The following is a 15,170-nucleotide window of genomic DNA, read 5'->3' on the forward strand; positions in this document are numbered from 1 at the left end:
CTGCTCTAAGTTCACTTACAGAACTTTTCAAAATAAACTGCTGTAGTGAGTCACATGTATTTCAGTAAAGAAAAATACATTCTAAAGCAGTCATTTTCAAGTATTTATTGTGGAATCCTGTACAGAAAACATTTATAAACAGACTTAAAACTTCAGATGAGCTGAGGTTTACTTCACGAAGCTGAAGAAGTAGCCATTGCTTCTTCATAAGCCTGCAGGGCCAGCTGGATATAACCTTCTCTCTGGGATTCAGTTTTTACAAATACCTGCAGCCGTGGCAGGAGAGAGGTTAATTAACAGCAGAGTCATCATGCCAGTGGCAGACCAGCCTCCCACAACTGAAATCCTGGTGCAGCTGTACATATATACAGTTTAATAAAAACCCCAGCCTGGCATGTACAACAGTTCTAGTTAAATATCTGCTTCCTAAGGTAAGGAGTAATTTAACTACTAAATGTGGTTCTGCTGGTTAGAGGCTCTGGTCTGCAGGTTAAAGCAGAAAAGCTTACCTTGATCAGATCAACTCCTTGAAGTTTCCCTTCTTTAGCTTCCTTTGCTGACTGACATTCAGGGTGAAGCATATGATACAGTGTAATTAAACTTGTAGCATCCTCCAGCCTGAACAAAGAAAGGCTCATTTTAGCAAGTCCTTTCTCTTCAGAGTATTTACAGAGTGTATTTTCTGATGTACTTTGCACAGCACAGGTTGCCAAACTGCTGGTTCCACTGAGTATCCAGTCCCTGGACTACACAGGCGAGTGCCTACATCTGTCCCTCCTGCAGCTGAAGCCTGCTGGCCTGCTCAGCAGTAATACAGCTGACATCCCTCTGAAAATACAATTAATTACCAATAGTGAGTGTTTAGTGAACTTCCTAACACAGGCTGTGATGACCAGTAGGTTTTACAGAAGTAGCATTAGAAATCCTGTGACACAGAGCTCTCAGGTGAATTTAAAATGACTGAAGTGTGTGGAAGGGAAAGACATTTTAAACTCTGCTTATTTAAATTGGCCAGATACATGAATTTTCCCTTTGCCAGTCTGATTCTAAACCAGGAATCTTCCTGATTTCTCCATATGCTCAGGTTTAAGAGCAAGATCTGACCACTGAAACAGCAGGAAATAAATGCCACCATTTATTGAAGTTGCCACTGCAACTTCTGCTTGTACAACTTTCTCCCAGCTCTAGTGTGAACTATTGAATATTGCTCACTTCAGGGAACTTTGAATAAATTAGTACATTGTGTATTTTACAGAAATCCACCCATTTAAAATGAAATCTACATGTTCCTAAGCTACTTAGGAATTGCTCTAAAACCCATAGTGTATCAACCTTATAAGCTAAAACTGAGCCCAGTATGAAAATGTCAGGCTTTAAGATCAGCAGTGCTCAGAGCTGGAACTATCCTCACAATTACATGGGAAACAAAAAAAAAAAACAAAAACAAACCAAAACCAAACAAAAACCCAAACAAAAAACCAACAAAAAACAAAAACCCAAAAACTACAGAAGGCTAATTTCTGCAGAAACTATATATATATATATACATACACACCCTCCAACTTCATGGACTGTTCCTGGTGCTGCTGTACAGTACCTGTACAGCTAACAGAGCTGGCCTAAACCATTATGCAAATGGAAACTTTCATCCATGTGACAGAAATAGTTTTTATTGCCAAACAGTGGTACTTGTTCTAAGGCTAAGCAGGATTACCAAGTGCCAGCCTGTACTTACAGGTCTCTGTTGATCATGTCTATGAGTAAGCCATCTGTCTTCTTCCTGCTGACCAGGTACCACACCATGCCCCCAAAGTGCCTGGTTGAGCGCAGCAGGTCGTACTTGGCGTGTTTCTCGATGTCCTCGTAGGTGCGGTGGTGAACCTGCACACACAGGGCTGTTTCACTGCACAGCTGGAGCCTGGTGACAGCTTTCCCCCTGCACCTCTCTGAGCTTTTGATCCTTTTCATTTCCCTAAGGTGCAGAAGCCCCATGCTGAACCATATGCCTGTGATAATTCTGGGCTAGCCCAGGCCTTGGTACTTAGGCATAGCTAAGTATCCCTAGCTGGTCCTGCCAGCTCCCACCAGCAGTCAGTGTGACTTCAGCAGCACAACCCGGCTAAGAGCCCCTGACAAGTGTTACCCTCAATTCTCCTTTGATACCAGAAGTACCTGAATAAGGACTATTTTTGAATGTGCACTACCTTTCTAGGCTGGTGAAAGTTACTTGTGCAAGATCCTGTTTTACTGTTCTGCATAAAATTAAACCCCAAAACTCATCATAAGGACAATCTATATGGGAAAATTAGAGCACATATGACCAACACCTCCACTCCCCAGATAAATATTTATGTTTACAAAATAAACCCTACAATTCTCCACTATGATTTTTTTTTGCTGAAAAAAAGGAAAGTTAACTCACTCTGATATAGTCAGGGGAATCTGGCTCAAACTGTGCAATGCACATGTTCAGGACATCTTCATGACGGTCTTGCTGAAATACAGTCTGAAATAACAGTTTAGATTCAGAGGTAGATTATGTAATCAACTCTACAGAATCAAAAACAGCAGATACAACACTGTTCTGGGCAACACTTAATGAGTCACCCCTTCATCAAAATTCAAAACGGACAGAAGTACAGTAACTGCCTTGATGACACCGTTTCTTGATTTTTGATTCTGAAACACCAGTTCACATTTCCAGATTAAATGTGCAATTGTTTCTAGGTAACACAGTATTTATACCTACCCAGGACTTACCTGGCCCTAACCTGGAACTTTTTTTCAAGTATTTTAACCAAGTTACAATGAAAGACTACTGTTCAAAACAGAATTCAAGCAGTTAAACACACCCATGCAGAATGGCTTATTCCGAGTTGCTCTGCCCAAAGAGCAGAGATTCACTGTCAGACTGCAATGAAAGAAAAGTGCTCAGCTTCAAAGCCAGGAAGAGCTTACCCCTAGGTTTTCATCCTTGAATAATGTGGGGGGAATCACTTTGCGCCCTTCCTTTGGGAAGAATATCTGGATCATCCTGTCTCGTTCCTCCCAGGTGGCTTTGCGTAACACCCCGTTTGGTTCTCTAACTACAATGAAACGTTCCTGGAAATGAGATAAAAACCAAACATTGCCTAAAGCCTTCTCTTTTCATAGCCAGAACTGTCCTAAAAAACCCCTCATTTGTCAAAGTCCATCTACTCCTAAAGTCACCCTAATAACACCAGCTTCTAAGGGACTGTTGCGACGCGCCAGATTCATCATTTCTGCCTTTCTACCTGCTTAGGTACTGCTTTTGCACCTCAGTTTGCACCTCAGTTTTACTGTCTGACCACTGTGCATGTGCCAACACAGAGCGCTACAGCTCTGGGAAGTTTAGAGGTAACATAACTCACACCCAGACAGGGAGTTTGCCTGATTTTATCATTTGATAACCCATACATAATTAGGAATGCAAGTGTCATGTTCTTTTGTACCTTTCAGGTGCTAAAATCAAATAAGGGCAAGTGCAAGGCAAAAAAAATACAACAAATTAAACAATATACTCAGATCTGTTCACAAGTAGAATTGCTTTAGGGTGGCAAATAGGAAAGTTTGTTTGACAAGGAAGTTTCCAATATGATGCAGCAGTTAATTTCACAGGACCATCACTATATCCACATTTGAACCATAAAGGCTTCTTGGAACTCAAAACTTTAAGAATTTTTCTGGCCTCTTATTCCTGGTACTTGAAGACAATCAAGATGTCTCATTACACAAAGAAAACTTTATCCCTATACTTCCCAATTCCATTAGACAACTATTTCTTTACAGCTTTCCTGGGAATTCATTCATCATTTCCACCAGCTTTCCACCAAATCTTTGCAACTGTGGAGTAGTTCCACCTTACAAAGGAATCCAATCCTACAGAAAGCTTCTAGGAGCATGGAGAAACTCAGCAGTCCTAGCATATCACAAGCACCTGCTTACAAAATAATTAACTACCTACCACACAGCTTTCCTCATGCCTGCTTTTGAGTAGCAGAATGTAATTTATGGTTATCAGTTAGAAGCAAGTACATAGAAATACATTTTACTCTACTGCCTTGTACCAGACTGAATTTTCAATTCCACAGCCCTTTTGCAAACTGATCCATCTACATTTTCATTAAAGCTTATTTTGAATACAAATTCATACTGTTGATCACGTTACTTACACGATGTGGAATGGAGTAACTTAAATCTGTAAACACATATTTTGCAGTTTCAGTTCCTTCGAGGACTTTGTCTTCTGCTAAGACATCATCAATTGGCTCTCGTTCATTCAAAACAGGGGGCATGATTAGTTTTGTTTTAGCTTCCTCAATGGCTTTTCTTGTGGCCTTGTAGGGGAAAAAAAAGTAGTTTAATCTTACAATTAAAAATATCATCCTATTGGAAAGATAACATACAATCTGGGGACAAATATTTTCATTTAGAGAAGCCTGTTTTTTTAATTCTGCAATTAAGAAAAAAGTGAGACACCAATTCCACCTCTAGGTAGGTAAATTTCATGTAAACAATTTACCACTACTAAAAACTGGACAAAATGCTGGAGGAAGTTACAAAACTACAACAGACAAATTACTGCAAACACCAAGTTTATTTCTGATGTATTTCCATGGTAAATTTCCCCCAAAGTATAAACCACAGCCAGCAGTTTGTATATAGTTTCAATTGTGGCTACAGCAGAACCAGCTTAAGTCAGGTCCCTCTGTCATCCTGAATGAAGTCAGACCAGAGGGGAGAGATAAAAAAAAAAGCAGTAAAAGGATTCCCAGGGCTGCAACTTAAGTATCAGATGAAGGTATCTGACAGAGTTAGGAAGCATACCAGGTTAATAAAGAGAAACTGTCAATATTTCCTTCCATATTCCATCAAAATCGCGCAAAATTGGACAAACCAAATTACTTCAAGTGAAGAAACACAGATTTACACTGACTTAGGGAATAATCTGAAACAAAGTAAAGAAACCAGAATGTTTTCAAACACAGCAGTAAGGAAGGCAGAAATCTGGGCTATTACAGGCTAAAACCAACACTTACTTCCGAAGGAAGCAGAGCAGCCTACCTCTTCTAGCTGAGCTTCGGTCATCAGCTTGTAGTGGGGCGGCTTGAGGTCCTTTTTCACAGGCCGGAACACTTTGCGCAGGTCGAGTCCCGTCATTTTGTAAAGCAGTGTCTGAACCGCTTCGTCCGTGAAGGCGGGCTTCGGCGGGGCGGCCTTTCCCTCTGCGGCTGCGGGCACACGCTGTTACCCGGGGGCTGAGGGGACGGCCGCGGCCATCCCCTGCCCTCACGGCTCCTCCCGCCCCGCCGGACCCTCCGTAGCCCCTCACCCGCCCCGACCGCATCCCTCCCCACGGGGACCGCAGCCGCCCACCACCACCGCCACGCGGGGCGGCTGAACCCCGAGGCTGGGCGGCCGGGAGCGCTCTGGGGGTGCCCCCGGGTGCCCTCGCGTACCGCCCGCATCCGCCGCCAGCGCCCGCCGGGCGGGGAGCGCCCACAGCGCCCGCAGCCGCGAGGGCAGCGCCGCCGAGCCCCGCGACCCCAGCGCCGCCATCTTCGCTCCCGCCCCTTCCCGCCCCGCGGCGCGCCGGGAAATGGAGTCACGGAGCCGCGGAATAGTCCGAGCGGGCAGGAACCCGCCGGGAGCAGCGAGTCCCGCTCCTCCCGGGCCTGCACAGCAGTCACACCCTGTGCCAAAAGTCGCACCTTGTGCCTGAAGTGTTGTCCCAATACTTCTTGAAGTCAGGCTTGGTGCTGCTGTGACCACTGCCCTGCCGAGCCTGTTTCAGTGCCCAGCCACTCTGGGTGAAAAACCTCGTGATATCCAACCTAAACCTCTCCAGGCTCAGCTTCAGGCCGTTCTCTCGGGTCCTGTCACTTGTCGCCAGAGAGCAGAGATCAGTATCTGCCCCTCCGCTTCCCCTCATGAGGAAGCTGTAGATTGCTATGGGGTGTCCCCCGCGCCTCCTCCCGGCGTGGGGGAGACACGCGGTCCCCCGGCACTCCCCGAGGAAAAGAACACGAACTTTGTTGCTCCGAGCGCTCCCAGCGCGTTTGTGCCATTAAAACGCTTCTGAGGGCCCGGGGAGCCTATTGTGCGGCAGTGCCACAACCCTGGCAGGAGCGCGGGGTGCCCGGCTCCCTCAGCCGCCCAGGGCACGGAGCAGGGCTGCGGCTTCCCTTCCTTGGCGGGGAGTCCCCGTAGTAGGAAAAACGGGGGAATTGAGGCCACCGTGCGGGATTAAAGCGCTGCTGAGCCGCGGCCGCCGCGAGTGCGGAGAGGTGCGGGCGGCAGTGGGTGCGCGCTGTGAGGGACGGCGCTGCAAGGGACGGCGCTGCGAGGGACGGCGCTGTGAGGGACGGCTCCCGGCCCCGCGTACGGCCAGGCTGCCCCACAGGGAGGAGCAGCTAGAAATCCGCACATTAAACCCCGGCTGGCTCTGTCTGTGCCGCTCCGGCCCCGCATGGTGCCCGGAGACACCTGTGCTCTGCGGGGCATCGGCCTCGGCAGCCCGGCCACGGCTTCACTGCCGCGCCTGCTGAGGAATTGCTGCCCTCATGTTCGGGGAGCTTTAACGCTTCTGTAAAGAAAGGAAAAAAATATAACTGCACTTAAGCATAAAACCAAAATCAGCTTTATATTCAGTAATTACGACATACCGGCTCTAATGTCTGTGAAGAGGGGGTACTGACTTCTTACAACTGGGCCTGTTTCAGGGGATTGGAAGTTTATTATGACTTGAAGTTTATTTATTCTAGTTGGTCTGTGTATCTTCTGTTGTGAATTTCAGTCTTACAGACTGCGCTTAGGGGGGTGTGAAACAGAATTTGATCTTGAAGGTCTCTCCAAATCTTGATTATTCTACGATTCCCCTATCAGCAGGCAAGTCTCTGTCCAAGAGCCCAGAATGCCTCAAGTTCCAGAAGGTTCAAAGCCACGCATCGGTGCAAGCTGGTTCACGACTTCCATTGAAACAGGAAAGATTTCATCTCCGGGAGGGGCCACACAAGCAATGTGCTTATGTTCTGTACGTCTCCAATTGTTTTAAACTTTAGAGGGTTGTTCATTGCTTTGCCAGATCACAGTCTAAGCTATACTACTTTTAAAAATGAGGATTGAAGTCTGGGAGAAAATGAAGGCTTTTTAAGACATATTTGTTTTAGTTAGAATAAAGTTAAGTATCAGCTAAAAAAAATGTATTCTTATAATTATATTTCTATAATTATATTTCTATAATTATAATTTCTTATAATTCTTATAATTATAATGTATTCTTATAATTGATTTTTATTTTTTTTTAATAGGGAGCATTTCTGTTTTCCTCAGCCTTATACCCAAACACATGTTCTGGGTTGAATTTAATATTCAGGCTTTTCAATATCCTGGCCTTGTCAAGAAGGTTGCAGGAGGATATGTTCATCTCACATTTGCCTTGCTGCAGCTAAGTTTAAATTACTGGGTATTGCAGAGGGCAAATGAAACCCTTAATATTATTTTAATGTAATTTTGTGCAGAATTTATTAAAACAATGCTAAGAAAATGAAAAATAATTTTGATGAAATGGAGAAGGTGTTGTTTTTCAATTCTTGCATGGAAGATCTCTGGAGTGAGAGCTATACCCCTATAAGGGAATTGGGAAGTTTTTTGGCAACGTGCCTAAAAGCCACTTCAGACCTGTTCATGAGTTTGGATGGCAAGCCAACATCCATTTTAATTCACAGAAGTGCTTAGAAAAACAACAGAATTTATTGGGCAATATCCAGGAGAGGTTAAATTCACATTGAGTCTGTACTGAAGTAGTAACAGCTGCTGTGAGGATTAACCTTTTTGGCTGGTGGGATGAAAGGAAATATTAACTAACTATACTGTAGATGGAAGTATAGCAGGTTAACATCATTTATAAAATAGGATCATTTATAATGGGTAGGTTGGTTATATTTTATTGTGGTTTAAATGTATACTGAAGTAACAGCTTTAAATAGGATATTTTGTATTGATGTAGTCAAAAACATAACACCAGCTTGAAGAATAGGTGGTGTAAAAATCAATAATGAAATAAAGAATGTTTCTGAGCTTTTGTTATTATTTTCAATGCATCCCAGGACAGTTGCTGTTGGAAAATTACAACCATCTGATGATGGGTGGATGTCCCCAGTGAAACACACCGGTGGTGCAGGTCTGGATTATATTGGGAAAGTGTCAATACAAAGTCATCTGCACAGTTGGCATTAATTTCCTTTTCACTGGCAGTTTCAGGAGAGCAAAAGGATCAGATAACTGCTGAGAGTGCACCAGTGGTTGATATCTCAGGGAAAGAGGAGACAAATGAGGAGCTTAGGAGCTTGTGTTGTTGCTTTGCCTATTTAATTGATAAAATTAAGGGCTGAAGTTTACTAGTCTTCCTGAGCCATAAATATGTCAAATTAGTAGTGAGAAGTTGTTTGGAAGGGAGAATTTTTTCTTGGAAAAAATACAGACAAAATGTCAGGTTTGGTATCCAATTGTTATGTGAAGGACACAGAGTGAACCCAGTCAGGCTGTGCATGTGTTCACAGTTAATGATGCGACCTTCTTAAAATTAATGGTTGGTTCTCTTGTTCTGAGAAGAAAAAATCTGGCAATCCTGCAGAACTTTTTTCTGGAGGACACAATGGAACAAATCTGGCAATCCTGCAGAACTTTTTTCTGGAGGACACAATGGACCAGATTGGAAGCTTTTTTTACTAAACCTGCATGGATTAGTCTGAAGAAATTTTTTTTTTTTTCCAGAGAAGGTGTAGAGTGCTGACATAAGAGAGATGACACAAACCTTATTATATCATCAAACTGGTTTTTAAAGGAATGAAATATTACCCACGGCTGGTTTTGTTCCACTGTGTACATTGAGGGAGTGGGTATTTTTTGCTGGAATTGTTGGAGTTGTCATTTTCAGCAGCATAGCCTATTTTCAGAGTTGCCCACTGAACATCAGGTAATGGAGCCCAGCTTCAGCAGTCTCACCGTGTGCAAGCTGCCTTCTGCTGCTGCAAACATCCCCAGCGAGAGGGACTGGGGAAACATGGTGCAAAAAGCTTCCAAAGCTGTTCCTTTGGAGTTGTCACTTTCAGCAAGTGCTCATAGTCAGCACAGGGTGAAGACCAAACACCCCTCGAGGTTTTATTTGCACCGTGAGTATTTGACATCTGTGTTTCCAATTCGAAGGGGAAATGACAAAGCAGGAAGGATTACCTGTCCTCTTTATTTTCAATTTTCAGTCTTGTTTCAGCCACGACTGCCCTGAGCTCGTGTGCTGTGTTCCTGTGGGCCACGGTGGGGCAGGAGCGAGGGTATAGAGCAGGGAAAGTGCCTGGGGAGCTGCAGTGGATAATGTAAATAAACTGTTTTCATTAATGACCCACATTTGCCTCTGTCTCGCATAAAGCTGCCATAATCTCACTATAATAATGATAAATTAGATCCACACAAAGACTGTCTCCAGTAGTTGAGTTTACATACATTATTTATAGTAGGAATATAAATCCCACTTCAGTTTTATATTGTTTTCTTTGCTGCATTATAAGGGCTTGAGCCAAAGCCTATTAAAGTCCTTTCCTAACTTCAGCAGGCTTTGAATTAGGAGTCCCTATTTTTAAAATTAATTTTATTATTCCTCTCTCTTCTTGTAATACTTATCTTTTTAAGATAGTTGTCAAGGACAGAAATAATAGTACATATTACATATTCAGTATTATTCAAAGTAAGGTATGGTTTCAGTAATTGTTGTTTTTCCCATTCTTTAAAGTTTTTAACCTCCCTCTACATTCCATCTCTATTTCAAGTCCTGTCCTTCTGGATCCAAGTGCTTGCCAGGGCACTGTGATCTAAATCTGGTGTGCAGCACACTGTTCTGTGTGGGCAGGTGGGATGTGTCTGATCCCTTTGTTTCCACAGGAGAAGGACAGAGCGATGATCCTGGCAGAATTGTTGGTTTGTTTTGTTCTTTGGGCACAGGAAAATTAGGAGATGGCACCCTCCAGTTCAAAGGTTAATTACATTATTTTCCTTCTCTCCTGTTGCTAGCACAAGTAGTCGATACCTTGTTCTCATAATTGTACTTCTGTTTTTCACTGAAACCTGACACCTGAGAGAATCTTCTGAAACCAGAACTGTCCAAATTAAACCTAGATGTGTGTATTGTCTGGCCTGTTGTCAAAAGTTTCATAAAAGTCTAAATCCCATGTGTCTACTAACTAGTAGTTTGTCTTGTTTTGTCAAGCTCACAAAGAAGTGTGGAGGTCTGGTTTTCCTGCTTTTTTTAATCCAAGTTTCATCTGGGCTATTGTCTCATTTTATGGTTTTCAATTCAATTATTTTATCAACGAATTTACCTGGCAAAGAAGCACGTCCCCCTAGTTATAAACTGTTTTAATACCACTCAGTGGTGACTGCCAAGTTTTGTTTCTTCCAGCCTATTCTCATAAGAGTTGATTATATTAACGGGCAACCACTTCACTCTTCAATTGCTTCAGAAGGTGAACATATTTGTCTTCTTGTGACTTGTAACAGTTAAATACATTAATTTTTCCAACCCAAAATGGTCCAGTTTCTATAATTTTGTTTGTTTTTTTTTCCAGTTTAAAGAGCTGTTACTTCACAGCAAACATCTCGTTGCTTAGTGATGCCAAGAAATCACTCTTATCTGCATGCCATTCCCTTCTCAAGTTCTTTTTCCCTCACAGATTCATCTGGCTGGGATCCTTTTACAATTTCACTTCTCCTTTTATGCAGTTATTTTTCTTTAAGTGTCCTCATAGTTCTTCATAGTACCCCTAAGCCTTCCTGTCTTCATATTACTTTGAATTAATCTGGATTTATTAGAATGTTTTTTGTCACCTTGATTCTTCTTTCATCTTACCCCAAATTAATTTTTTGTGGAAATAGCTCCTGTAGTTTGCCATTTAACAGTCTGGACTTTTTCATTACTTTGTTGTTGCTGATAAGGGCATTGTGTACCTTTGGCTTGCTATCATATATGAAAATAGCCTCCATGATAGGGCTAACTTTTTTAACTATTTCATAATAATATCACACTATTTAAAACAGAATCCCTTCTCTTTTAAAGGTGGCAGTGGAGATGTGTTCGTGAGTTTGTTTTTTTTCCTTCTGGTTTTTTTTTTTATTCCTTCCTTTGGATTCAGACTGTAATACAAATTAAATTTGCTTAGGCAAACCCACTGTGCATTTAAAAAAAGTAATTTTAAAGACGGGTTCCTGAGGGTCTGACAGAAAAGCTAAACCAGCTGTGCTCTCCAGGACAAACAACACATAAATCTACAGTATCTTTTCTTCAGGATCAAATAAGTGAAAGAAAAGCCTCAAAAAGTAAAAGATATTTTTATCTCACAGAAACAGAGCTAAAAGAATTTTGTGACTGTTAAAATTTTAGCTATTCCTGTTCCATTGTAAAATCCAACATTTTTTTCATTTTCATTTTAAGCAGAAGCATTTTCATTTGCTAACCAAACAGCTCTATTTACCTCTTTGATATGAAAGTTGTCTTTAGGTCCAAGAAGAAATGGTTATTCAGCTCTTTAGTGAAGAGCCAGTCTCACAAGAACACTTTTCAGCTGTGTTTGTTCTAGCTGATTTGCTTGAACAGAAAGGAAGCAAGAAAATTCTAGAAACCAAAACAGAAATATAATTAATTTGGTCAAATAATTACCAGATTATTTTTCCCCATTTATTTCTAGGTAAACCTCTTGACATTTATTAGGTTGCTTACTGGAGCTAATAGGGAGGCTCCCATTAATTTTTGGACAAACTGATTGGAGAATGAAATGTCACCAGATGATTTCCAGAAGAGCCACGATAAAAAATGATTCAGTTGATGCTATCCCTGCTGTATTTGGGGCAAAATATATATGTATGTTCTTCATAAAGTGTTTTAAACCTGTGCACCGAGTAAGAAATTGCATTTATGTGTCTGTGGGTTCTCAGAGAGTGTTTGTAGGTAGAACCCTTCATTTCCACAGGGCTTTCTCCTGCATGCCCTGCATGCTGCCCATGGCATTCTGCAGGAATGGAATGGGTACTAACAGATGGCAGGGTTTGTGCGCTGGGCTAGAACAGGTGCTGGCATTTTGTGAAGGCACATTATTTCATATCTTAATAAATAACGTAGCTGGGCAGCTGGAGGAATCTTGTAGTGGTTTTATTAAAATGCTTTGAGGCAAAAAAAGCCAGCAGATAGCCCCATGGCAGGGGAAATATTAGTGACAGAAACAAAGCACTGCCCTGTGCACAGTGCGGGGTGTCCCCATTGTCAGAGAGATGAGTGTGGGACACAGAGGGAATTCTTCCAGTGTTGGGGAAGGGGATAAGAAACAACTACAGCGAGCAAATAGACTGAAAATTAAAAAGTGAAAAGTGCTAGAAGTCTGAGTGTTTTTGTCTGGTTAGATCTTTTTTAATAATTTAATTTTTTTACATCTGCACAGGAAAACGGAATGTCTTGATCTTCCCTTTTATTTACCCATTTCTGGGCAGGCTGTTTCTGATTCCTCCCCTTATACCTGCTCCAAATACACACATTATATCTTTTCATAAACAACTTCAGAATGTAAGTGGAAACAATGAATCAATTTTCTTTTTGGTTATTGAGCTGAGTCAAGTGACAGAGGGACCCACTGAATTCCAGACCGTCTAAAGGAAAAAATGGAAGCAGAATCTTCCCACTTTGTTAGCAGCAAACTTCCAGACTGTCACAGCTTTTCAGGTAATTGCAGCCTCAAGATGCAGTTTTATATCTACTCAAAACTGATCTAAAACTTTCCTGTTCCCTCTGTTCAAGCCCTCCCTAAAAACATTTTGTTTTTCATAACAGTCACTAAACAGAGTCGATAATTTCCTTTTGAATTTTGATCAAAAGCACAGCAGTTTGTGACACAGAAGTTCAGGATCTGACTCTGAAAGGGAGCTTAAATGCTTCACGGAAAAGCAAACTGGATTCTGTCCCTTTGGAGGCTCTGCAGCAGCACGGACCTCTCCTAAAGCTTCCAAGGGTATTTTACAGAGAGTTTGGCAGCACTGAGATAATTTCACTTTTCCTGGGTGCTCCACTGCAGCAGAATTGCTCCCAACCACATACCATTCATTTTTTTTAAGGAGGTAGGGGAGTTTTTGATTGATATCTACAGATTTAGCAGGGTATTGCTTGGCGTGTTTTGTGTAACAGAGTCCAAAATTAACTGTGCAATTTTTATGCACATTTCTGCCTGAAGGACTGAATATTTGCCCTTAAAGCAGGGCATCATTTGAATTAGTTGTTCCTCTTTTCCCTGCTCCTTTCCTCTCTCTTTTTTTCATTGTAGACCCAATAAAACTTCTTCTAAATGCTGATACAGTGCATCCAATTCACTATATTCTCTAAATATGATCATATTTCCTACTAATGACACTTCAACACTGCTTATAGTCAGACATTCTTTTGCATTCTCCTCATAATTTCCTCGGTCCTGCTCAAAAAAACCCACAACAAAACAACAACAAAAAAAATCTTCCTTGTCATCTGTTAGATGCGATTGTTTTATCATATAGTACTGCACTAGTGGCAAACAAAAGTGATCCGTGTTTGTTATTGTGAACTAATTTGGAATATCCTTTCCAAGTTCCCGTTGTCGCTGCGGATGTGGCCTCGGGCGCTAGATGGCAATGTGGCTGTGTGACATCCAGGGAACGACAGCAGCAAAAGTCTCAACACGTGAATCCTCATGTTTCAAAAATATTTGTAATATTCCCTTTTTATTATGAAAACAATTATAATGTGTAAATGCTCCGGTTTTGCAGTCTAAAAACTTTACAAACTTTCTTTTTTCCTGCATTATGACTACACGGGGAACATTTCTTAATGAGTTAGACTGGTGAGTACAACATTTTCCCATTTTTTTGGTCTACTGTAAAGCTGTCCAATCGATTAATCTATCAAAAGGCAGAATTTTCAGTTCCTGGCATCATCAGCGCATTCCTTACCATGAAAGAGGAAGGAGGAATGACAGAATGCTGCCCTCCCCTCTCTCCTCAAATAACCTTTTATTTGGTGTCATGGCAATGATGAGAATGGACATTTTAAAACTCAGGTAAAAGCAAAAGGTGTTAGCTGGCAATAGCAACCTTATACCCCTATTTCAGGCTCCAGAGTCATCCTGAAGACAACCAGTGCAACAGCTGTTACTGTCTCAGTGTTTGAATGCTTTTGGATGACTTCAAAAGAAGTGGCTTCAGAACCACTGCCCTTGTATGACTGACAATTGTTGAAGGGCCCAATCCTGCACAGGCTCTTTAGAAAAGATTGTGTATGTTTTGGGAATGAAGCTGAACCCCTTGTGGTGTTTTATTACTTTTCTATGTCATGTTCTACCTCTTTCTCACTGCTTTAGGTCTTCTTCTTGGCCAGCCTATGTGGGTCACTTTTTATCAAGATAAACTTGTGTCCTGTGTTTGTCAGGCTTAATGATCTCACTTTGCAGACAGAAATAATGCCTTGAGGAATTTTGCATGGAGTGTGTTATTGCTGTTCAGACAAGAGGGAAATATGGAATGGTGAGGGCTCAGCAAGGCTGTTAGGGGTGGGCATTCTGCCTAAGGCACCCCAGAATGTTCTATTGCTCCTGCTCTGGAGTGCTCTCCATAGGGCAGGAAGGGTTTGTGTCTGCAGGTGTGTCTGCCTCTGGGACAGGAGGGTGAACAGGCTGTTTCAGCTGTGCTCTGATGGAACTGGGGGGTCATCCATGGCCTGTGGCTCTTGGATGCCAGGATGAAGGGAGCATTGTCTCATTATTCTCAGAGGCAATGCTGGTTTCAGTGCCCAAAAGGAGAGGCAGAGCCCAGAGCAGACATTTGATTTCAGGTTTCTCCCGGTTGCCTTCATCCTAGTGCAGCATCCATTTCTGTCTTGTGATAAACACCAGCAGTCATTCCATAGGGAAAGGAAGCTTGGATGGGAAAACTAAGATATTTATGGCCTTTATTAATGACCCTTCTCTGCCCCCAGTCTCTTTTTTGCTGTTGGTCTCTCTGCTCCCTGTTCCACTCTGGTGCTTTATTTTGACATTTTTGACCTCTCATGCACTTCCTTTTTTTTCCCACCCATTGTCTCTTTCTGTCCT

The 15,170-nt window shown here is 42.2% G+C and overlaps 1 protein-coding gene and 1 long non-coding RNA gene across 2 annotated transcripts; one reads left to right on the top strand and one right to left on the bottom strand.

The window, feature by feature from the left end:
* Positions 1-90: 90 nt before the first annotated feature.
* Positions 91-5,607, bottom strand: MRPS22 (mitochondrial ribosomal protein S22). The gene is made up of 8 exons (XM_058843866.1): positions 5,481-5,607; positions 5,086-5,252; positions 4,194-4,358; positions 2,959-3,102; positions 2,423-2,506; positions 1,736-1,881; positions 510-618; positions 91-266 (listed from the first exon to the last, which is right to left on the bottom strand). The coding sequence occupies exons 1-8, from the start codon at positions 5,578-5,580 to the stop codon at positions 174-176; spliced, it is 1,008 nt and encodes a 335-aa protein (XP_058699849.1). The 5' UTR covers positions 5,581-5,607; the 3' UTR covers positions 91-173.
* A 10-nt stretch (positions 5,608-5,617) lies between these two features.
* LOC131581510 (uncharacterized) lies at positions 5,618-7,864 on the top strand. Its single transcript, XR_009278106.1, has 3 exons — positions 5,618-6,308; positions 6,907-7,054; positions 7,332-7,864. It is a non-coding gene; the product is annotated as an uncharacterized LOC131581510 (long non-coding RNA).
* Positions 7,865-15,170: the final 7,306 nt, after the last annotated feature.

This window comes from Poecile atricapillus, chromosome 8 (assembly GCF_030490865.1).
Source record: "Poecile atricapillus isolate bPoeAtr1 chromosome 8, bPoeAtr1.hap1, whole genome shotgun sequence".
NCBI lineage: Eukaryota > Metazoa > Chordata > Aves > Passeriformes > Paridae > Poecile > Poecile atricapillus.

Excerpts from the sequence above, each read along its gene's own strand:
- MRPS22 (XM_058843866.1), bottom strand. The coding sequence starts at position 5,580 with ATGGCGGCGCTGGGGTCGCGGGGCTCGGCGGCGCTGCCCTCGCGGCTG. Across the intron at positions 4,359-5,085 it reads CCGAAGCTCAGCTAGAAGAG|GCCACAAGAAAAGCCATTGA; the intron begins GTAGGCTGCTCT and ends TTCCCCTACAAG. Across the intron at positions 267-509 it reads AAGGAGTTGATCTGATCAAG|GTATTTGTAAAAACTGAATC; the intron begins GTAAGCTTTTCT and ends CCACGGCTGCAG.